This window comes from Vulpes lagopus, chromosome 12, assembly GCF_018345385.1.
Source record: "Vulpes lagopus strain Blue_001 chromosome 12, ASM1834538v1, whole genome shotgun sequence".
NCBI classification, from domain to species: domain Eukaryota; kingdom Metazoa; phylum Chordata; class Mammalia; order Carnivora; family Canidae; genus Vulpes; species Vulpes lagopus.
In genome coordinates this window covers 34,602,478-34,626,985 of record NC_054835.1, presented here as the reverse complement: position 1 = coordinate 34,626,985, position 24,508 = coordinate 34,602,478, and the positions used below count along the sequence as shown (strand labels likewise).

The 24,508-nt window shown below is 38.7% G+C and overlaps 1 protein-coding gene across 8 annotated transcripts in view; it reads right to left on the bottom strand.

Annotated features, from left to right (window-relative positions):
• SPAG9 (sperm associated antigen 9) overlaps positions 1-24,508 on the bottom strand; it is a 149,460-nt gene that overhangs the window by 11,989 nt on the left and 112,963 nt on the right. For 4 of the 8 annotated variants that reach the window (XM_041724567.1, XM_041724569.1, XM_041724564.1 and 1 more), the window contains 16 exons: positions 24,193-24,323; positions 21,727-21,783; positions 20,341-20,514; positions 19,234-19,363; positions 16,471-16,560; positions 15,515-15,682; positions 14,701-14,872; positions 12,687-12,905; positions 12,209-12,404; positions 10,789-10,914; positions 9,436-9,516; positions 8,376-8,443; positions 6,172-6,320; positions 4,809-4,980; positions 2,555-2,668; positions 766-804 (listed from right to left, as the gene is read on the bottom strand). In XM_041724567.1, coding sequence (XP_041580501.1) covers positions 766-804; positions 2,555-2,668; positions 4,809-4,980; positions 6,172-6,320; positions 8,376-8,443; positions 9,436-9,516; positions 10,789-10,914; positions 12,209-12,404; positions 12,687-12,905; positions 14,701-14,872; positions 15,515-15,682; positions 16,471-16,560; positions 19,234-19,363; positions 20,341-20,514; positions 21,727-21,783; positions 24,193-24,323 — 2,086 coding nt within the window. The remainder of the gene's footprint in view (positions 1-765; positions 805-2,554; positions 2,669-4,808; positions 4,981-6,171; positions 6,321-8,375; positions 8,444-9,435; positions 9,517-10,788; positions 10,915-12,208; positions 12,405-12,686; positions 12,906-14,700; positions 14,873-15,514; positions 15,683-16,470; positions 16,561-19,233; positions 19,364-20,340; positions 20,515-21,726; positions 21,784-24,192; positions 24,324-24,508) is intronic. The other 4 variants (XM_041724570.1, XM_041724571.1, XM_041724565.1 and 1 more) reach the window with 1 other exon arrangement.

The following is a 24,508-nucleotide window of genomic DNA, read 5'->3' as shown; positions in this document are numbered from 1 at the left end:
ATGCTAGTTATTTTTAAGTACCTCAGTAAATGGAGTAGGGGATTTTGCCAGTCTAGCAGTAACTAAGCTTACTTTTTAAAAACACATCTATTAATTAAAAAAAAAAAATCTTAGTTTAAAAGAAGCCCAGATTTGAATCTTAGGCATGTCTGTTTTACTTTTATTTATTTTTAAATCCCCATTTTGGAAGACTAACCAGTTACAGTTTACAGTAAATGGGTATATTGTTAAATTAAAATTTCATAGTTTTATCTTCTGATTGTTCTCCCTTCTGGTAAGAATATCTCCCTTGAAGGGGTGGTAAAAAGCTGTGTTTAAAAGGATGCAGCCACTACAATAGAGTAGTTTTCATTTATACCAGCTTGATGGCTTGCTGCATTATTTTAGAACAACCAGACTCACAAAACATCCCCATTCCATGGGCCAGTAAGTGAATGAAAGAAACATGGTCGATAACAAGAGTAAACAATGGATATTAATGACAGTTTTAAGAGATGTTTCGTGTTTTTACTGGAAGGAAAACAAAGTCTGGAAGAAAGTTCAGCTGCAACAAAAGATGATAAATACACTAAGCCGCTGAGCAGTAGTTTGGTGGCCATGTAACAAGTATTAAAAAAACAAAACCAACAGAACATCTGCTGCGATGCAGTGACTGTGAGTGGATGGCATTTAGGAACATTCAAGAGGGCATCTAGAGCCGGAGGACAGCCTCCCAGTGGCCATCAGAAGCCAGGAAGAAGAGCTGGGTTCAGGATCTGCACTTACCCCTCAGCCCCAGTAAGCGTCCCTGGTGGAGGATTACGGCTACAGTGAGAGAGGAGGAAAGGGACATGGAGAGGTGCACGGCAGGGGACAAGCACTACCATGAACCTCTGCGCTTGCGGCTTCTCCTCTATCTGCTCACTTGGCATTCCAAGCACCTGACTACGTTAACAAAATCCGACTTGGTGTAATACCAAGTAACATGGGAAGTTCTTATCAAAGCCTCTATAGAATATCTGCTCAAAAAGGACAATTTGATTTACTGTGATTTTGCTTTTCTTAATCATAAAGCAATTTCAGAGAATAAGAATTGAATAAGGAGCATTTCCTCAATGTGAATATTTCCCCTTTTTCTTTTTTTTTTTGTGTGTGTGTGTGGCAGGTGTTATTGATCTAGAGGAGGAGCGCTGAGCACAGCCTGCCTCATTTCCCTTTTTTCTTTAAGAAATCTTGTTAAAATTGCTTTGTTAAAATAGAATTCTCTTTTATAATGAAGTAAACTCATGTAGATTTCTAACTACTTGCACAAAAAACAGGTGGAATTAAGAACTTAGGTTCTTGGGATGCCTTGGTGGCTCAGTGGTTGAGAGCCTGTCCTTGGCCCAGGGCATGATCCTGGAGTCTTGAGACCAAGTCCCACATCGGGCTCCCTGCATGGAGCCTGCTGATCTCTCTCTGTCTATGTCTCTTGTCTCTGCCTATCTCTCTGTGTGTCTCTCATGAATAAATGTTTTATTTATTAAAAAAAAAAAAACTTAAAAGTTTAAAACTTAAAACTTAAAAAAAAAAAAAAAGAACTTAGGTTCTTGTCCCCATTCTCCCTAAAGAAAGATAGGGCAATTTTGAGGTGTTTAGTTATCAACTTATTCTCTGGACTTATGGCACTTGTTTTCAAACCATTCCGGCCCATGAATTCTGTAACACAAAAATGCTCATTTGATGAATAATCAATGTAATGGAACATAATATGAAAAACATACAACGTACATTTTGTTCAAAAAAATAACAATAATGAAACAATATAAAACACATACAAAGTACATTCCGTTCATATCCTTTTCACATACAGGAGAAATGGCTTATCTCCAGTATAACCAAACGCTTGCTGACCTAAGAAACTTTTCCCACATTTTGTAATCCTCCAATAAGCTGAGTGGAACATCCTATAGTAACTGCTAGGGAGATGTGAAGAACCAGAATGATTCTAGGTCCTGTTTCTGGACATTGATGTACTATCACTGGAGGAAAGTTGAACCTCAGCCTTCCTTTCCTTTTCCTTTTCCTTTCCCTTTCCTTTCCTTTTCCTTTCCTTTCCTTCTTTCTTTCTTTTTCTTCCCTCCCTCCTTCCTTCCTTCTCTTTCCTTTCTTTCTTCCTTCCTTCTTTCTTTTTCTTTCTTTTTCTTTTTCTTTCTTTCCTTCTTTCTCCTCTCTCTCTCCTTCCTTTCTTTTTCTTTTCTCTTCTTTCTTCTTCCTTCCTTCCTTCCTTCCTTCCTCCTCTCCTCTCTTTTCCTTTCCTTTTTTTTTTTCAACCTTTATTTAAACAATGAAATAGGACTATGATTCCTGAACTGAGAAAAGGAGCTTCTCACAATAGAACATTTTTAGTTATGGACCTTGGTCCTGACACATGGACACTGTTAATGTGCTACAGTTTATAAGTTTTGTAGAAGTAATGAAAGAACAATAGTTAGGTCTTTGACCCATACCAAAACCACTCCTTCTGCCTGAATTCTGGACACAACTACACCCTGCAACTCTTTGCACTGTGAAAGTCAGCTAAAAATATACTTACTTTCTGTCAATGGGATGGAGATAATGACACCGTTTCCTGTCCCCACCCATAAACGATTGCAAGACACCATAAGAGCTGTGATCCTCACAAAAGAGAAGCCCAATTTTCCAGTACCTGTACAATGGGGGGAAATTTTTATGAGAAACTAGAGCACATAATGTTTTAGGTTCCAAATCCTTCAAAAAGACTGGATTTACATAAAAGAGAAGAAATGTGACCAGAGCTGGTTGGATGTTTCCTAAAGGTGTACATCAAAGAGAACTTCCAGGGGATCCCTGGATGGCTCAGTAGTTTAGCACCTGCCTTCGGCCCAGGGCGTGATCCTGGAGTCCCAGGATCGAGTCCCGGGATCGAGTCCCGGGATCGAGTCCCACATCGGGCTCCCTGCATGGGGCCTGCTTCTCCCTCTGCCTTCTCTTTCTCTCTCTCTCATGAATAAATAAAATCTTAAAAAATAAAAAACAAAAAAAACCAAAGCGAACTTCCATTAGACTTTATCACCTGTCTGATAACTCATGGTAAATGGAAAAAGAAAATTCTACAAGTAGCTGACATTTCATTATCATTCAGAAAGAAAATACTGTTGATCAGAAAGTATGACACAGATTTATTAGGGAGCTGCTAAACCAAACCCCAAACTAACTAAAAAACAACAAAAACAGAGTTTGCTAGATTGGAAAATCAAATGTCCTTTTGTTTTTGTAAGCCGAAAGAGTTCTGCTTTGCCTTAAATTTCTTTGCACAGATAAAAACAATCTTTAACAAAATTTACACTCTTTCCTTGTTTACATATTTTGTCCTATAGCAGTTTAGAAATTTTAGGATACCATAGACATATAATTTAGGGAAAATGGATGCACTTTTTTTAATTGAGGGGAATTTTTAAAACTGAAAGGAAAATTCTTAAACAGATAATAATATATCTGATAAATATCATTTAGTTACTCACAAAACTGAGAATGATCACAGATGGTGTTAGAAGTTAGAAGCAGCCTAAACTATCATTTAGTCTAAGCTATAGATATTTAACCTATGGTCAAAGTATATTCCTAAAATTGGGGTGCTGGGTGGCTCAGTGGGTTAAGTGTCAGACTTGGTTTTGGCTGAGGTCATGATTTCAGAGTCCTGGGATCAAGCCCACTGTAAGGCTTCATGCTCAGTGCAGACTTTATGTCAGATTCTCTCTCCCTCTTCCTCCTCCTCCATCCCCTCCACTCTCTCTCTCTCTCTCTCTCTCACACACACACACACATACTCTCTCTCTCTCAAATAAACAAATAAATAACATCTTTTAAAAAGTATATTCCTGAAATTAGCCTGTGTTTATGACATTCCTAACACTCAGAGTGTTAGATCAGGTGCTGAGGATACAGCAGCAGGGAACAAGCCAGATATGGGTCCCTGCCTTTTGTGGGGCTTCTGGTCTTTGGGAGAAGAGAGACAACAAACAAGAATCAAATAGTACTGCTGCAACCACAATCATGATAAATCCATGAAAAAAAGTATTAGAGGACCTAAATCAAATTAGGAATGAGGAGAGGTCTGCTCTCCATGTGACATGTAAGCTATGATCTGAAAGCCAAGTACAAAGGGACCAAAAGACCTCCTTTGGCAGAGGACAGAACATGTGGGGGGAGGAGGCGCCTGAAATGGGAATGCACCTGGTGAGCTCAGGGCAGTGGGAACAGACCAGAGTGAGTGAGGAGAGAGGTCCAGGCCACCGGACTGGTTTCTCCTGGTGTTATCACAAAATGTCACCTTACCTCAAGGAAGGAATATTCTAAAAGTGATTGGTGTTACATAAGTATGTCATGGTGGTATTTGCACATTGGTTACTACTTAGAGAACACACTTGAGTGGAAACAGAGACCGATTAGGAGGTTCACAATTATCTGGAGGGTGGGGAGTGGGTTGGGGTGGGTGGCCTGGCCTACAGGGATAATGGCATAGATAAAGAAGTAACTGATTTAAGATATTTGGGGGGGGGGGCAGATTTGACAGCTCCCAGTGATAAGAATAGGTGTGGGGAGTAAGAGAGGAGTCAAAAATGATACCAAGTTTTTTTGGGTTTTTTTTTGATACCAAGTTTCTGTCAAAAACCACAGGGTACATGGAGCATCTGCCTGACACTTTCAGTGATAAGAACTCACTAATCCTGAGGCAACGTATTCATTTGTTCTACCTAGCATTTGAGACCATTTAAAAATAAAACATTTTCTTCAACTGACAAAGGTAGAATGCTTTGGAAGCTTACCTAACATTTTGCTTACATAAGGCTCAATGTCCACATCCTGTAGGTGTTGGTAAGTGTGTGCATGATAGAGACGAAGTGTGGAATCCAAACGAATAGAGACCCACACACCGTCACCCACCCATGCAAGCTGCCGCACCTGGCTCTCCTTCCTGGGGTGTGCATCAAATGATTTCTAGGAAAGAATGTTCAATCACAATGTTACTTTAAGTAGGAGTTCATGTTTAAAAACTGTGCTATAATTTGCACAGTTTGGCAGACTATATATTAAAAGAGGAGCATAAATATTATTTACTAAATAGGATTACTCTCACATACACAATGCTTTTAACCCCAACTGCAAAACTAAATGAACAACTTAAGGTGTCAGATTTCAGCACTTTGTAGGATATCAATTTACCAAAGTAATATTGGCACATCCAGACTCTGATTATCAGTGTTCAACAAAAAGACTGAATTTGGTCTCAGGATCTTGTACTGCTGCATAGCAATGCATGAACTAAGAGCTGATATATAATTAAACAAAAGGGAACGTATATTGCTCTGTGTGTGTTTATCTGCAGATAGGAAATAGATATGGAAAAAGAAAATCCCACCAAATGATTAACTTTGGGACTTCCTAGGAAACTGAATGGGATTTGGCACAAAGGGATTAAAGACTTTTACCTTAAAATTTTCCTGCTGTTTTTCTTAATACTTAGAATGAATTCATATATTATGGCAAAACTTTTAAGAGAGCAATGCTAAGAGATTTTTATCTTTACCATAAATTGCCACTGCAATTGTATTTCTCAGTTTATGACACACTTATGGATTTGCCTGGATCTACATGGGGTGGCAGAGAGGTGGGAAACCTCCCCCCATACAACCTATACATAACTAAACATCTCAAGAAACGCGCATGCAAATAATACACATATTGCATCTATGGATATTCAGACACACACTTAAACATTCATGTGCGGGGCAGCCCTGGTGGCGCAGTGGTTTAGCGCCTCCTGCAGCTCAGGGTGTGATCCTGGAGACCCGGGATCGAGTCCCATGTCAGGCTCCCTGCATGGAGCCTGCTTCTCCCTATGCCTGTGTCTCTGCCTCTCTCTCTCTGTCTCTCATGAATAAATAAATAAAATCTTAAAAAAAAAAATTCATGTGCGAATCCTCCTTTCTTAAAAAACACCACCACTTCCCACCAGAGTCAGAAGTGGCAAGAGAGGCAAAGTAACACAGAAAAGCTGTCATCTAATCCATCACTAAAATGCCCTAAAACACAGACTTGGAAAACAGTTTCTAAAGAAGCTAAATATAATCACAGTCTTCAGAAAACACAAATTCAGTAAATACGGAAAGCACGGTTAAGTTAACTTACCTCTATTTTCATAGCTTTCGGCTGGACCACATAGATTTTGTTCCTATAGCCACACCAGACTTTGTCATGTACAACAGTCATGCACCGGATGGAATGGTGAGGCCGTCCAAGGTCTAACAGGTGATAGTTTGACAAATCCCATTGCCCATCTTCAAAATAAGAAATAAATTATTAGTTAATGCATACTACCTTTTAACACAAACATTCCATTTGGGGTACATTAATAAATGTATTGATGATGCACTGCAAAATACCACACAGTTTATCTTTTCTTTGTAGTGACTGGTTCTCTCATTCTGTCTACTGCAAAGTTGGGAAAGAGATCTTAGTGGGGTCTGGTCCAATGAGCCACCCACTGCCTGGATCTCCACACTCACTACAGTAGAGATGTGACTGATCAGCTGTAAGTTATCTGTTTATAATACTAGTTTAAGAATTAGAATGGACTTAGTATTATTTTTTTAGATATTATCTCTCTCACTTGCATTTTGATATATCTCAGGCTGATGTTAAAGACAACACATTGCTAACACTTTAGGAATCACACACGATCATTTTAGTGACGAGAGAAATACAAATGAGAATCAGCCACTGGAAGCTTGTGTTGTAGACTCTACTTGAACAATTTTGGTGAAAGAAAATGTACTGCCTCACAAAGCAGCTGGTTCCATCTTCCAAAAGCTGTAACTGTCTGAAAACTACTCCCCATGCCCAATTAGTTCAAGTCTGCCTCCTTGTTTGTCATTGCCCATCAGTCTGTAGCTTTGCCCAAGGGACACAGAAGAACCCAGTCCCACTTCTTTGCTACTGCCCTATGTTTTCTCCTCTCAAAAAAAAGCACTTGATGTGTTCTGTACCTACTCCGGTTTATAGACCCTTTGTCCTAACTCCATTTTGTCCATGTTTGTTTAATCTGCTATCTGCCAGAGTGAAGCAGGATTATCACCAGCCCTGTTCTGGACATGGATTTTTAGGAGGCTGAGAGTATAGTAACCTTTATTGAGTTGAGGGTCAACCTTTAGGTATTTTTCATTCTTCAGACATGTTGCCTCCTTTTTACTCTTCTGAATCCCAATGCAAAACTTCACATTTAAACTTACTGTCTTTTGTCTGTTCTGTCAATATAATTTTATTTTTTTAAAAGATTTTATTTATTTATTCATGAGAGACACAAAAGAGGCAGAGACACAGGTAGAGGGAAGGATGTGGGACTCGATCCCAGAAATTAGGAATCAGGCCCTGAGCCAAAGGCAGATGCCCAACCACTGAGCCACCTGGGCGCCCCCTGTCAATATAATTTTGGAATTCAGCTTGCCAAAACATTTATTATTACATTTTGTCTAGGCTTTTGTACTTATTAGCTGACCGACCACAAAGTGATTAAAAGCCTCTGTGCCTCGTTTCCTCATCTACAGAATGAGAATACAATAGAACCTTCATAAGTTGCTGTGAGGATTAAGCTCAGATAAAGTTTACAAAGGGTCTGAACAAGGTAAAAGAAAGCCCCTTCACTCTTTGATGATATGGAATCATTACCAGCAATCTCTAGGTACCAGTTACAAAGACAACTAATTATCCCCTACCCTTTATTTTTCCAAGCCCCAAAAGATACGACACTTTGGGGAAAGCCTTGCTAAAATCCAAATTCAGCGGGGCTATGTTTATGGAGTATTTTCCTGTTCTAGCAATCTAGCAAGTAGGAAATGATTATTTTGGCTGATACATGTACCAAATCACATGCTCACTTCCCTAGTTCCCTTAACTCAAGGCAGGCTCCACCACCTCTCCTGTCTGCAGATGATAGTTACGTCAGTTTTAAAGAAGTTATAGAAATTATAGGACATGAAAATTATTAAACCATATCCCATTAAAAATTTAAAAACCTCCCAAATATAAGTGGATACAAATTAGTTTTAAAATACTGAAAAAAAAGAAAGAAAAAAGAAAACCTTCCCTCTCACTAAATTTCTCCTAAGTGTACTAGTGAGAAACAAGAGCCTCCATATCACATTATGTCAGAGTACCTTGAAATGATAAACTACATGTACTCACATATCTAACTAAAGTCATATATTGTTAGTGTTCAGCTTACATCTTTATTCTTTCTCCTATTAAGTATCGTTTCTTTAAGACACAGGCCAATCTACTAAAAAATGCTTTTGCAAAGCAATAAACTACACATATATTATATGTTCATAACTCACCAACTCCTCTGTGAAAGATTGCAAGGGTGCCATCAGCCAGGGCCACTAACACAATCCCTTTCACATGTCTGCAAAAAGGAAAAGGGATTTCAGAACTCTCCATTTGGGAAAGCAGAAGAAACCACATGCTACTGAACTAGTTCAGGGGCTCTCAGAGGGCCAATGTGTGACAGACAAGGAGCTTATACCGTTCTGGTATAAGTATATGTTTTGTTTTTTTTTTTCTTAAGTCATCTCTACACCCAATGTTGAGACTCAAACCCATGATCCCTCCCCCAAGATCAAGGGTCACATACTCTATATTGAGTCAGCCAGGCTTCCTAAGAATATACTCTTATTTGAGAAAGTCTTGCTATGAAAACGTCAGCTGAATTAAATCAACAGCCTGTGTGGTGACTCCCTTGTTTCACTTCCTGGCCCCCCCAAGCTTCTGTCTTTGCAGAAGGGCTACACGGACCAGAGACAGATGCCTTGAGTGGAACTAACAGTCAGCTCTCTGGACTTCAGAGTTTTTGATAGTGACACAGTGAAAAGGACTAGTGAATCAATGCCCTAGTCAACACGCTCACCAAGTCTAAAGAGTACATAAATTAATAGGTATTAATTGGTTCTTTTTTTTATTTAAAAAAATTTTTTTAAAGATTTTATTTATTTATTCATGAGAGACACACACAGAGAGAGAGGCAGAGACACAGGTAGAGGGAGAAGCAGGCTCCATGCGGGGAGCCCGACGTGGGACTCGATCCCAGGTCTCCAGGATCATGCCCTGGGCTGAAGGCGGTGCTAAACTGCTGAGCCATCCAAGCGTCCCGGTATTAATTGGTTCTATGGTGAGGAATCAACTTGGCAAGTTTGACTTAAAGCTCTACTTAGGAACTATTTTACTTTGCAGTGAGAGAGATTCAATCTCACTCAGCTTCTCTGCTTCCATAAAGGGGGCGGGGGGGGAATCTGGTTACTGACATAATCATGAAGCACACGTTAGCTTTAATAGTCTTAAAAGATAGTTTATACCAAAATACATATTTTTAAAAGGAATAATTTCTAAAATAAAACTTACACAATACTGAGAATCGAATCTTTAAGTTTAATAGAATGGAGACATTTCCTCCACTGGGCTACAGATGAATGCACATACAAACTGCAAGAACAAAATCAAGACTAGTAAGGCATAGAGAAAACCAAGTCATTGCTTACATCTAATAATGACCACAAAGTTTCCTTAGGATTAAAGAGTAACACAAAAATCTTAGGAAATAACAGGGAGAGTTTAATGCAAAAAAATAAGCTGGTTAAGCAAACAGAAACATAGAAGAGTGAAAAGCCAAAACTAGAATAATGCATGGTCAGTTAGTTTCAGGTTACCACATACTTCAGAATCCTTGGCTAAAATCCTTTTTAGAAAATCATTTTACTCTTCTACTACACCAAAATATAACTTTCTGATGACAGACTGGTTTACATCAGAGAGTGGCAAACACAATCTACGGCCCACAAGCCAAATCTAGCCATCCGTCTTTGTATAGTGTGCAAGATAAAAATGGTATTTACATTTTTAAATGGTTGGAAAAAAAATAAATCATGTATATTTTATGACATCTAAGAATAACAAGAAATTCACCCTTCAGTGTCCATAAAGTGTTACTGGAACACAGCCACACTCATCTACTTACGTACTGTCAATACAATGGCAATGGCTGCTCTTGCACCACCATAGCAGAGTTGAGAGTTGCTGCAGAAATTATATGGCCACAAAGCCTAACCTATTTCTTATCTGATCCTTCATAGAAGAGTTAGTTGGCCCTCCATTTTGTAGTATTAAGGCTCCTATGGAAAAGATGCACTAGTAATCTTGCTTAATCTGTAGAGAAGCACAATTTTCTGAGACTCCCCATACTACTAGAACGTGAACCAACTATGTAATGTTAGTTACCATCTCATAAGCTTTCAGACTGTGATCTGTCCTGGTTTTCCTAGTACATTTCACAGTTACATTCAGAATGGAACTGGGCCTTTTTGCAGCCAAATGGATTAATTGCTGGTATTTCTTGAACACACTCTAGCCTATATAAGCCTTCTGTGCATCAATAATTCTGCCTCTGTGCTGTTCAGGATCTTCTGTTTTTGGATCACCCAGATTCTAAAGTTTTATTTGCCTCTTCTTCCAAGAATATTATATAAAGGATACATTCTGTGACAAAGAACTATATGATTTACCATTCATAACTAATGTAAGTCCAGTTTATAAGGTAATTAGGATCACCTCAAAATCTGTATGTACATAAAGATCTCTGCTTTAATATGTACTTTTTGTTGTATGCCTATGCACTACATTTTACTTATTTATCTTGTGATTCCAAAAGCAAAAATGAAAAACTAAAGATACTCTAATATTAAAAGAATTGGCACCTACCAGCCATTCTGAGCTCCAAGCCACATAGTTGGTAAAAGGCTACTCATTTTCTGGGCTTCCTCTCTCACCAGGTCTTGTTCATTTGGCAATACTGATAACTGATCTTTATATGCATCTGAATCATTACTGGAAAAGGTGAGAAAAAGAAGAGCATCTGAGTATGCTTAGCTACAATTTTCAGGGACAGAACATTTCCATATTTCAGTTTGTATTTTTTTCCCAACAGTTGAGGAAAAACAAAAAAAAGAAAAGCCAATTTTTTTTTAAAGACTTTATTTATCTATTCATCAGAGACACAGAGAGAGAGACAGAGACACAGGCAGAGGGAGAAGCAGACTCCCCGCAGGGAGCCTGATATGGGACCCAATCCCAGGAACCCGGGACCACGACCCGAGCCAAAGGCAGATGCTTAACCACTGAGCCACCCAGGTGAACCCCTGGAAAAGTCAATTTTAAATGCTTATAATAAATATTTCAACAGTTGTACCTGAAGTGACATTACCATACTAGAGAGAATGACGGTGCACATAAGGGAGGTAAGACATAGTAATACAGCAGTTAACATCCAGGCTGTAATTATGATTCTCCCTTAGGGATACTTTGAATTTTTAAAGTTTTTTCTCAGGGGAAAGAAGACAAAGGGATGGTGTGTTTTAAGACCACACACACACACATACACATAGGATCCTAGAATCAAGCCCCATATCAGGCTCCCTGCTCAGCAGGGAGTGTGTCTCTCCCTCTCTCTCTGATAAATAAATAAAATCTCTAAAAAAAAAAAGAAAAAGAAAAAGAAAAAAAAAGATAACTGGGCTATCAAATTCAAAACAGACAAACCTATTTCTAAAAAGATGACTATTCTTAAATTAACAAATGTTAATAGACACTTGATTACTCTATAAACTAAGAGGAAGACTATTAAATTGTAAAAACAATCACATTTAGATAGATCACCATAAGCTTTCTATAGGCCCAGAGAGTGCAGAAAATAAAATTAAAGAATTCACTAAATGGGCCTATAGTACCCACGATTTTAAAGGAAGAGCTATTTGCCAGAAAACCAAATTTTAAAAAGTCAGTCCAAGCCCACATGGGTAATCTAACTAAACTGTAGCTAACTGGAGCTGGAATGAGGAGGGCTGGTAAGGAATATGGCACAGTTACAATATGAATGGAAATGAAAAAACAAGTCGTATCAGAGGAGAAAATGACCATGAAAATTTTGACTAATGTCTTATAGGCAAGATTTTTTTTTTTTTAAGTGTTAGAAGGTATAGAGAACACCTGAGGGGAGAAATCCAGAACAGATGCAGTGGAAGGAGAGATGGAGACCTAGTGGAAATACTGTTGCTGCTGGAGATGATTCTGGTTTCTCTTTATGTGAGTACTTGTTCCCTAAGTTGCTGACCCATCTGCGTACCTTGACTGATACACTGGTGACAGGTCTTCTGGGATTTGAACTCCCAGGGGATCTGTAAAGACATGCTCTGTGTATACGCCCGGCTGGGAGGTGTCCACAGTGTCTTCAGCTGACCCTGCATTGCCTTCTGTGGCTTCGGTTGCTTCTTCTGCTGTTGGAATATTTTCATCAACCTCACTATTTTCTGCTTCCTTTTCTACAAAATAAATAAAACATGCTAACTATTCTGGGTTGAGCTTTTCTCCCAATCATTTCTCCACAAACCACTACTGTAGAATTCCACTCCACCTACCCCCTCCTTCACACTATACTGCAAAATACAGAATTCCTGATTTAAAAGGCATTATAGTGTTACAGTGTCTTCTTTCAAGCTCTTTCATCCTCGTTACTTCAAGATCTAAAATTAAGTAGGAGTTCATAATGAGGCATTTGGAATAGGCTCTGACTCTGTACTGATAACATGTAAGGAAAGTGATACCTGGTGGGTTTTCTGTCACTGGAGAAGCACCATTGGTACTAGGGGAAGTGGCAGCTGCTGTCACACCTTCTGTAGAACAACCAACCACTGTGATGCCCCCCAACAGGCTGTCTGTCTCTGCTGAGCTATTGCTGGTCATGCTGCCACATAAAGATGCTTTGTCTACCTGCCCAGATTCTGAAAGTTCTTCTCCTGCAGGGTAGTCTGTTTCTCTTGCTCCTGAAAAACAAGATAAATCTTTTTCTAATAGCTAAGTAAACTCTTATAAAAAGCATTTTCTCCATTAAGGCAACTATAAGTTTGAAATAAGAGCATGCAGATGAGACAAATAGCTACTCAAAATACACTGCCAGGATGGTAACTTTAAATTATACTTAAACGAACCTTCACAAAATGAAGAAGCAGCTTAAAAAATTAGGATAATACTTCTATTACTGCAAGCATAAGTAAACATGAAAATGTCAGAAGTGACACCGTTCTTTTTTTTTAATATTTATTTATTCATCAGACATAGAGAGAGAGAAGCAGAGACATAGGCAGAGGGAGAAGCAGGCTCCCCGCAGGGAGCCCGATGCGGGACTCGATCCCCGATCCAGGGATCACGTCCTGAGCTGAAGGCAGCCGCTCAACCACTAAGCCACCCAGAGTCCCTGACTCTTCTATTCTTAGTGAGCTCCTCAGCAACCACCTAATGAGGTTATAAACAAGGAAATCGGGCAGGCTGGGTGGCTCAGCGGTTTAGTGTCTGCCTTCAGCCCAGGGTGTAATCCTGGAGACCCTGGATCGAGTCCCACGTCAGGCTCCCTGCATGGAGCCTGCTTCTCCCTCTGCCTGTGTCTCTGCCTCTCTCTCTCTCTCTGTCTTTCATGAATAAATAAATTAAAAAAAAAAAAAAAGGAAATCTAGTATCTGACAATTCAGTAAAAAAAAATTTTTTTAAATATCAAGAATACTGGGATCCCTGGGTGGCGCAGCGGTTTGGCGCCTGCCTTTGGCCCAGGGCGGGATCCTGGAGACCCGGGATCGAATCTCACATCGGGCTCCCGGTGCATGGAGCCTGCTTCTCCCTCCGCCTGTGTCTCTGCCTCTCTCTCTCTCTCTGTGACTATCATAAATAAATAAAAAATTAAAAAAAAAATAAATAAATATCAAGAATACTACTTGAAGTATGGACTTCTACCACCATTAACTGATCACCGTAGGTGTATACAATGTCTTAAGATATTAATAATACATTAAAACTGAGCATTTACCATATAAATTTCTTCAATTTCCTTTATTTAGAAGGCTGTTCTTATTCATAGCACATTAAAATATTGTGTTGTATCAAATTTACCATTTCAATGTGTTTAAGTGTACAACTCAGTGGCATTAATTACATTCACAATGCTGTGCAACCACCACAAGCATCTATGTTGGAAACTTTTCCAACACCCCTTGCAGGAAATGTGTACCCATTAAATGGTAATTCCCTGTCCCCAGAGCCTCCCCCTCCCCCTTGGTAATCTCTAATCCACCTGCCTTTGTGAATCTGCCTAGTCTAAATCGCTCATGTAAAATGGAATCAGGTAAAAATTGTCCCTGTGCATCTGGGTTATTTTGTTCAGCATGCTTCCAAAATTAATCTGTGTTGTAGTACATAACAGAATTTCATTCATTTTTACGACTAAATATTCCATTGTGTAGACATATCATGAACCCCCATAATTTTTAAACCAATGTTTTAACATAATATTCAATCCAGAACTTTAGAAGCCTTCTCTTACTAATCAATCTAAACAGCCCCTTGCTCTTTGTCTACCAGGCATCTTCTCATATTACCATTATTGTATTTTCTTCACAATATTTGAAAATATCTTGTTTAGTTATTTGTTTCCAGTTTATTTTTGGTCTTCCCCAACTAGAACATAACCTCCATGAGAGCAATGCATAACTGTACCTCCAGTAAACAAATCAGTTTCTGCCAGTTAAAAGGTGTAGATGGTAGGGAGAGAGGGACGTGGCCTTCTCTTACCTGGTACACTTGCTATACACAGAACATGAGAGTTGCAAACAGTGAAACTATCTAGGATGTTGCCTGGTTGAATAGCATCGATGATGATAACTTTTGTAGCTGAATGAGTGCTGGTACAGATCCAGACTAGACTGGATAATTCTTCTTGATTTTTTAACTCCTTCTGTTGTTCCTACGTATACAAAGTAAGAAATATGAAAAAAATTTTAAAGATTTTATTTATTTATTCATGAGAGACAGAGAGAGAGAGAGAGAGAGAGAGAGAAAGGCAGAGACACAGGCAGAGGGAGAAGCAGGCTCCATGCAGGGAGCCTGATGTGGGACTCAATCCTGGAATTCCAGGATCACGCCCTGGCATCAAGGCAGGTGCTAAACCACTAAGCACCCAGGGATTCCCGAAATATGAATATTTAAAATGATATGTATATTCACATTTTCATAAGGCTGTGCTTTAACAGTAAAGCATTTATTTTCAGGTTATTTGGAAGGCTAAAAATACAACCACCTTTTGGTATTAATTAGTAAACTAGAAAATAGCAGTTAAAGAAAATGAGTGATAAAAATGTTCTGTATTTCGATTGTGATGGTTCTTAAATAGATGCATACATTTGCCAAAACTCTTTGAACTGTACCCATTCCAAGTGTATATATCTTATCATATATAAAATATGCCTAAGTAAAATGGATCTAAAAAAGAGAGAGCATGAGGAGTAAGAAAAGGCATAATAATCCCAAATAGAAAGAAGTTGGACCAGAAGTTAGTTTTGGACCAAAAAGCTAAAACCAGGTGAAATGTTAGTGCACACACACTTACCTTAAGTTCCTGGTCTAACTTGTCTAAACTACTCTGTGATGCACTTCGCTGTTTACTGCCTTCTGTATCCAAACCAGCAACATCCTTGTAAAATACACTTGCTCCAACAACAGACCCACCATCTCTGGTCTTCCCACCTGATAAATTGACTCCAACTGCACACCACAGCTTTTTGATATTAAAAAAAAAAAAAAAAAAAAGGTATTAAGTCATTTTCTCTCTAAAAATGTTTAGAAATTTTCACATTTCTTTAAAAATATAATGATCAGGGCAGCCCCAGTGGCGCAGCGGTTTGGCGCTGCCTGCAGCTAGGGGCATGATCCTGGAGACCCAGGATCGAGTCCCACATCGGGCTCCCTGCATGGTGCCTGCTTCTCCCTCTGCCTGTGTCTCTGCCTCTCTCTCTAGCTGTGTCTCTATGAATAAATAAATTAAAAAAAAAAAAACCTTTAAAAAAAATTAAAAAAAAAAAAATGATCATGAATATAGGTCTGTTTGTTCCTTTCTTTCTTTTAAGTAAATTCTATCCCCAATGTGGAGCTCAACCCTGAGATTAAGAGTTGAATGTTCTGCTGACTGAGTCAGACAGGCACTTCATGAATACAGGTTTAATATTCAAAGTATACCAGTTTATTTGCTTTTTAATTTTTTTAAAAAAATTTTATTTATTTATTTGAGAGAGAGAGTGCATGAGTGGGGGTCGGCAGGGACAGCCAGACTGCCTGCCAAGCAGGAAGCCTGATTCGGGGCTCAATTCCAGGACTCCAGGATCATGACCTGAGCAAAAGGCAGACACTCAACCACTGAGCCACCCAGGCTCCCCCAGTATCCCAGTTTAAAATTACAAAATAAACAATAACTTCATCCACAAAAGTAGAATTTAAACTTTTTGATTTTAGAAAGAAAAACCACCCAGAGTTTAAGAAATATTTCCTTTAACTTCAAAAGTAACTTACTTTCATTGATGTATCTTTTTCATCTAGAGGTCTGAGATAGACAGGCACAGGTAGATTTTTCATCTTATTTTCCCCTTGGCCATTGGTTACCTAGTAATTAGGGAGGGGAGAGAAAAAGACACATTGGTAAGCCTCATCAAAAGTGAACTCACAAAACCACTGAGCCATGGGCAAGCACTGCTGGTACATGTTTAATGTTTGAAATCATGTTCAAGTTAATTTTGTTATTCTTATTTGAAAATTAAGCAGGAAGTCAAGTGGCAGTTAGAACCAATAAACAAGATACTATGGGAGCTCATAAGAGATACACTACTTCATGTACATTTTGGTTTACGTGTGTGTGTGTATGTATGTGTGTGTGTGTATACACATGTGCTGAGTCTTTTATGGATAGGGAATATGGAAGTAGACAAGTAAAGTTCCTGCAGACCTGAAATGAGGTTTAAGTCAACAGTTTGAAAGGCTACAATGACAATGGTTTTTTAAAACTTCTAAAAACCAGAGGTGGTTTTCTTGGGTACCTAGGTGGCGCAGTCAGTTACGGGATCAACTGGATTTTGGCTCAGGTAATGATCTCAGGGTCCTGGGACTGAGCACTGCATCAGACTCCCTGCTCAGCCGGGAGTCTGCCGGTCTCCCTCTCCTTCTGCCCCTCTCCCCTTCTGTGCATGTTTTCTCCCTCTTTCTCTCCCTCCTTCACTCTCTCTCTGAAATAAATAAAACTAAAAAAAAGGATTTTTTAAAAAATGAAATCTTTAAATATTAAAATGGAGCAGGATACACATGCAACTCAATAGCAAAAGCAAACAAACAAATGGATTAAAAAATAGGCAAAGGTTCTAAACAAACATTTTTCAAAGAAGATACAGACAGCCAACAGGTACATGAAAAGATGCTCAACATCACTAATCATCAGTGAAATGCAAATCAAAACCACATTGAGATACCACCTCACACCTGTCAGAACTGCTATTTTCAAAAAGACAGTAAGTGAGGATATGGAGAAAAGGAAACCCTTATGCATGGATAGTGGGAATGTAAACTGGTGCAACCACTATGGACAAAAAATAAAAAATAGGGATGCCTGGCTCATTTAGTTAGTAGAACTCTGGACTCTTGATCTCAGGTCATGAGTTCAAGCCCCACTTTGGGCATAGAGACAACTTTAAAAAAAAAATTAAAAATAGACTACTATTCGATCCAGCAATTCCACTCCTGGGTATTTATCTGGAGAAAGCAAAAACATTAACTTGAAATGATAGATGTTCTATGTTCTCTGCATTCACTGTAGTCAAGACATGGAAACAACCTAAGTGTCCATTAATAAGTGAATGTAAGGTAAATGTGGTATATAAATACAACAGAATATTATTCAGCCATTAAAAAGAATAGTAGGGGGGATCCCTGGGTGGCGCAGCGGCTTGGCGCCTGCCTTTGGCTCAGGGCGCGATCCTGGAGACCCGGGATCGAATCCCACATCAGGCTCCCGGTGCATGGAGCCTGCTTCTCCCTCTGCCTGTGTCTCTGCCTCTCTCTCTCTCTGTGACTATCATAAATAAATAAAAATTAAAAAAAAAAAAAAACAACAAAGAATAGTAGGGGATCCCTAGATGGCTTGGGGGTTTAGTGCCTGCCTTTGGCCCAGGGCGTGATCCTGGTGTTGGGATCGAGTCTCACATCAGGCTTCCTGCATGGAGCCTGCTTCTGCCTTTGCCTGTGTCTCTGCCTCTCTCTCTCTCATGAATAAATAAATAAAATCTTAAAAAAAAAAAAAAAAAGAATAGTAGCTTTCTATCTTCGACAACACGGATGGAACTTGAGAGCATTATGTTAAATAAATTCAGACAGAGAAAAACAAATACCATATAATCTCACTTATATGTGGAATCTTAAACAAACATACAAAGCTCATAAACAGGGGATCCCTGGGTGGCTCAGCAGTTTAGTGCCTGCCAATGGCTCAGGGTGTGATCCTGGAGTCCCGGGATCGAGTCCCGCATCGGGCTCCCTGCATGAAGCCTGCTTCTCCCTCTGCCTGTGTCTCTGCTTCCCTATGCCCCCTGTCTGTGTACCTTTCATGAATAAATAAATAATAAAATCTTAAAAAAAAAAAAACAAAAAACAAAGTTCATAAACACAGAATAAACTGGTGGCCACTAGAGGCAGGAGTGAGAAGTAGATGAAGCGGTTCGTAAAGGAGGTCAAGAGGTACAAAACTTCCAGTTATAAAATAAGTCATGGAGATGTAATGTACAGCATGGCAACTATAATTAACAATATTACACTGCATATTTAAAGTTGTTAAGAGAGTAAAACTTAAAAGTTCTAACTACAAGAAAAAAAAATCTGTAACCATGTTCAGTGATATTAACTATACTTACTGTGATTTATTTCACAATATATAAAAATATCAAATTATGTTGTATACCTGAAATTAATATAATACTGTATGTCAATTATACCACACTAAAAATAAAATAAAACAAAACAAGAAACAAACCAGTAGATTATCTCAAGTCCATGCACTTGGTAAACCCCCCCCATTGACCCATCTCCCTCCTCACAGACTCAGGCATTTCTTTTGAGCTCTGGGGCTCTAGAAAACAGCTGGAGAACCACTACCCTCAACCCTTCTCTAAATGTGTGCCAAGTCCATGAGCAGGTTTGATACAGGTATTTTGATTCCTCCATGCCCAGGCACTTCCCTCCATACCCTTCCCCTAGCACTTCCCACTAGATGCTCGTATCATGTTCACATCTTACCTGTTTGTACTTTTGAGGCAGACTCCAGCCAAAAGCCTGCACTCTACCATCTTCTTTCTGAACGTGTGCCTTTACCTGACGATACTGTTCTCTCTTTTGTTCTCTGCGTGAGGCTAAACTAGCTTCAGTTCTAAAAGGCAAAGAAATTTCCCTTTTTAATTAAGGGACTATAACAACAGTATATCTCACCTTTCTCGCTAAGAGAGCAAAAATAACAACAAAAAAATCGCACAATTTCAGTTTAGTTTAGTTCAGAATTCTGCCTTTCTAAGAAGTGTTATACTAACGCTGGCCTTTTAGAGTTGTGCAGTAGGTAAAGTGTTCAAGCTTTAACAGATTAGCAAGCAGCGTATCTTATTATGTTGAATCGTTAGCCATCAAATTTCTATCAGGTTTCAGATTTTGGCCATATGAAAGGGAAAATTCTTAAATATTTTTAGTTCCTCCTTTTTTGTTCATTCAACAAATATTTACTGAGAATTTTCTAATGCCAGGGAATGTGCTAGAAGTGATTAAAGATCAATAAATCAGTATCTTCTTAGGAAGATAATAAAGGTTAATTTCTGGACCCCATGATTTGTTTCAGAAGACAAAAATGCAAACTGACTTGCTGTGTCTGTCATAGTTAACAAATCTTCCTGTGTGTCAGACAGTTTACAAACTGTATGTAGTTTAACCCTTGTGCCTCTGAGTCTGGTTATCATACTCAATTTACAGGCAGAGAAACTGGGACTGAGAGATTAGCTTGTCCATGTTCATGTACTCAAGGAGCAGTAGAGTCAGGAAGCAAAATCAACTTCTGATGCCAAAGGAAATGTTCAAACATTTAGGATAAAAGCTTACATAGCCCTTTAATATTTTACTAATATTTACTAGTGTTAGCAACAAGGAGACATTTTAAAACAACTTCTGTTTATGAAAACTGTGAGATGTAATTTTCATAAAAGGTATTGACTACAAGTAATCTACTTAAAGGTAGGCAGCCATGTTACAGAATTAGTTTCTTTATAGACTTATGTGAACCTTATAGCTGACCTGATAAAGGGCAAGAATATTCTGAACTGTTAACTTATTTAGAGCATAATCACTAGTTTAGAAAATACTTACTCTTCGCTTAGGAAATCAAAGGCTTTGGATTTATCCCCAGGGAGCTGAGATAAGGTGCTGCTTCTTTTCTTGACAGAAGGAGTAACATGAGAGGTGGGTGCATTGTATTTCAAATTAACAGGTGGTTCAGGCTTCTTAGTAGTATTACTTGAGGAGCTGAAAAGTCGGCTGAAACTAAAAAGAAAAGAGTGAGAGTGAGAGCGAGAAAGTGCCTGTGCAAAAGAGACCATTATTACATGCAGTAATCCATAAATTTCCACAAATTCCACAGTGCTTTTACAAGGCAATGAGTTAGAAACTGGCAGAAAGATTTTTTGTAGTCTTACACTGCAGCCTTAGCAATAGTTCACATCCAAACTCAGACATTCAGTTAAGAAACTATTGCTTAGAATGGCAGATCCTTGCATTTTAATTAGCAATTCACACAATGAAAGGAAGACTCTCAGGACGCCTGGGTGGCTCAGCAGTTGAGCGCTAAAGCGTCTGACTCTGGCTCAGAGTGTGACCCTGGAGTCCTACATCGAGTCCCACATCGGGCTCCCTGCATGGAGCTTGCTTCTCCCTCTGCCTGTGTCTCTACCTCTCTCTCTCTCTGTCTCTCATGAATAAATAAATAAAATGCTTAAAAAAAAAAAAAGGAAGGAAGACTCTTAAGTACAGGGAACTTCTTGTAATGAAGAAATAACATGGGTTCTAGCTCCTGCTTGATAAGTAGTTGTGTTAAACAGCAAGATTATAGCCGCACAGTTTGAACACAAGCTTAGTTAGCCAGTTCTAAAAGTAGTAGTAAAGTACTGGAACACATATTACCATCTTAACATACATCTTGTACATTTTTTATTAAGCTCAATATATATGTCTACCTTTACATCCACTTAAAAGAATTAACACTTCTATTAAATAGCTGATTCACCAAAAGGGGTAAGTTTTAAGTACAGTAAATACACAGTTCTTCTGACATGAACATAATTCAAGTCTGAAACACATAAATACACACACTACTCAAACCTATAGACACTAAATTTCTAAGCTTTACTTTGTAAAGCTCCTTACAATCAGACAACCAGTGAATCCATGTAACTTATGTACTGAGGACCCAGGTAATCATCAACTCTATGAATAATTCCCCATAATTTTTAACTAATTTAGTGAAGATTCTACCAAGTGCATAACCAACAGGATGCAGCTTACGACAGCATATGTTTGTCCTCAAGAGTAGCCTTACCGAGCTGGCACACTACATATCAAAGAGAAAAAATTCAATTTAGCCATATATTCCAAATTTTAAAAAGAAAGGAGACACAAAATCATTCTTAGAAATAAATTTTGACTGTAATCTTGTCTCAAAGTGCTCTCTGCTGTCTTTATGTGTTGTTAGATACTTACAATTGCCAAATGCTTGACCTTTTTTTTTCCTGCATGGCCGGATTTTCTCTTGATGCACTATATTTAAAAAGAAAAAGAAAGAAAAAAATGTCTTTATTAGTGAGGTGTTTTAGCTTTCTGTCTGGAGAACAGGGGATCCAAGTTCACAGGATACACAAAAGAGAATCAACAAATTCAGTAAACAGCTGCTTTGACCTATCGTATGTCAGTCAGCCTGTAAAGGCTATACAACTAAGATAAATAAAACACCATCCATCCATCAAAGAGTTCAGTCCACTGACAGAGACAAGATTGTTATCTGTGCTGAATGGATAGCCAACATGCTTGAATGTAAATATTAAAAAAAAATTTTAGGGACGCCTGGGTGGCTCAGTGGTTGAGTGTCTGTCTGGAGTCCCAGGATCAAGTCCCACATCAGGCTCCCTACAGGGAACCTGCTTCTCCCCCTTCCTGTATGTGCCTCTCTCTGTCTGTCATGAATAAATAAATACAATCTTAAAAAAAAATTTATTGCAGAGATATCCTCCAATTCTCCCTTTTATCAAAATATTGTCCTGTGAATCCTTATCTTTACAAAATGGTCTCTATTGCGCTCATGCTCCAGCTCTCACAAAACTGCCTGGAACTTTACTGCTCAGATAGGTCCTTTTTCACAGGACTAAAACTTTCCCATTACTGAAAAGATTACCAGAGAAGAGGATAAACTAGATTGGTTATTTCAGAAAATAAGGCAAGGCACTTCAAACTTATTTAGTAAGGTGGTAAGGATGCTGCTCTATCAAAGCTCACTTTTCACATTTTTTTTTTTAAGTACTAAATTGAAAACATCTTTTAATTCAATGAAGAAGTTAAAAGTGAGGCACCACGTCTTTTCACTTGTGGACTACCACATGGCTGCTAGAATTAAAAGTAGCAATGAAAAAAAGTGGAGCCCGCTGGGGAGCCTGGGTGGCATAGTCAGTTGAGCATCTGACTCTTGGGTTTGGCTCAAGTCATGATCTTGGTGTTGTGTGACTGAGCCCCATGCTGGCTCCAAGCAGGATGTGGAGTTTGCTTGAGATTCTCTCTCCCTCTCTGCCCCTCTGGCTCATGTTCTCTTTCTAAAATAAATAAATCTTAAAAAAAAAAAAAATGGAGGGCAGCCCGGGTGGCTCAGCGGTTTAGCGCCGCCTTCAGCCCAGGGCATGATCCTGGAGACCCGGGATCGAGTCCCATGTTGGACTCCCTGCGTGAAGCCTGCTTCTCCCTCTGCCTGTGTCTCTGCCTTTCTGCCCCACTCCCCTGTACGTCTCTCATGAATAAATAAAAAAATAAAACCTTTAAAAAAAATGGAGCCTCTCTCTATACCTCAATTTTTAAAAAAGACTATCTATCTATCTATCTATCTATTTGAAAGAGAGAGTGGGGGAGGGCGAGAGGAAGAGAGTTGCAGGCGGGGGACTGGGGGGGTGGGATGTCCAGCAGAAGGCAGAGCCCAATAACACAGCCTGATCTTACCATCCTAAGATCATGACCTGAGCTGAAGTCAAGAGTCAGAGGCTTAACCAACTGAGCCACCAAGGTGTTCCTCCTTCAATTTTTAAAATATTTATTATTTATTTAATATCTATTAAATATTTAAGGACAAACTGCTTAGTACATTAGTTTATTTGATCAATTTAATGAAGATTAGAATACTCATCCCTTCTTAGCAGCAATTACAAGTTTAGCAAATTATAAATGTGCTATACAAAGTACTTTCATTCTAGAATGACACTGCTAAAGGACATATAAACTGTTAAGTAATGTGATCAAAAGAAGTAAAAGTTGGAGGTTAAAAAATATGTTCATAAGCTTTAAAACAACATGTCAGTGTATGTGTACTGTTATTGGTAAATCTGAGGTAGGAATCCAAACTCAAAAATACGGGTAAATTAGGGGGCAACTAGTCCACAAACTTCTCATGAGCGCTTCCTAAATTAAAGTAAGGAGCACTATTACTGAGAATATGGCCATTAGATGGCAGCATCAGGTTAGAGCTAAGATCCAATCAATAAAGATGTCAATGGAAGGTACATTTTGCATGAATAGCCAGGAAGGAGGGGAAATCAGACGAGTATTTTACAGAAAAACAAGGAGTAAAAATGATTTTGTTTCCTGGGTGGCACATGAAATTTTTATCTTTTCCTAACATTACTGTAAAAGTAGTGTCAATTTCTATATTCTTTTGAAAAATGACCATCATTCCTAAGTAGTAACAATTCCCTTTTAGAGGTCATAGGAACATTCTCCAAGGGCCCTTTGCCCAAAAGGCACCCATTTTGATCACATTCTGTCCATAATTCCTAGTGTTACTTTAGAAAGTATTTCCTAATAAACAGAATAAGAGGTTTGGATCCCCAAGGCAGGCCTCTGGTTCTGAGTAAGGAATGTTCAAACCTAGGAAACAAAACTAGAAAAGCACCAAGAGGCACTTCTCCTACAAACCGAATCATCTCTGTCCATCGAACAGCTTCCTGAAGCTCCATCAATCTCTCTTTGTATTGGTTTCTCTCCATTAGAACGCGGGCCATTTCTACCCTAGTAAACCGCTTCCTTTGGGCTGTGGGAATATCACTCTGTAACAAAAAGAATGCTGCAGATCACTCTGGGAGCCTATTATTTGTTTTTGGTGTTATGTTAAATTTAAGCAAAATCTTAAAACTTTGAAATGCTTCTTAATTTCTAATCTACTGGAACATTTAAAGAAAAATAACCTTATAAAAATAAAATCACCAAAGAGATTTAAATAATTACTTATGAC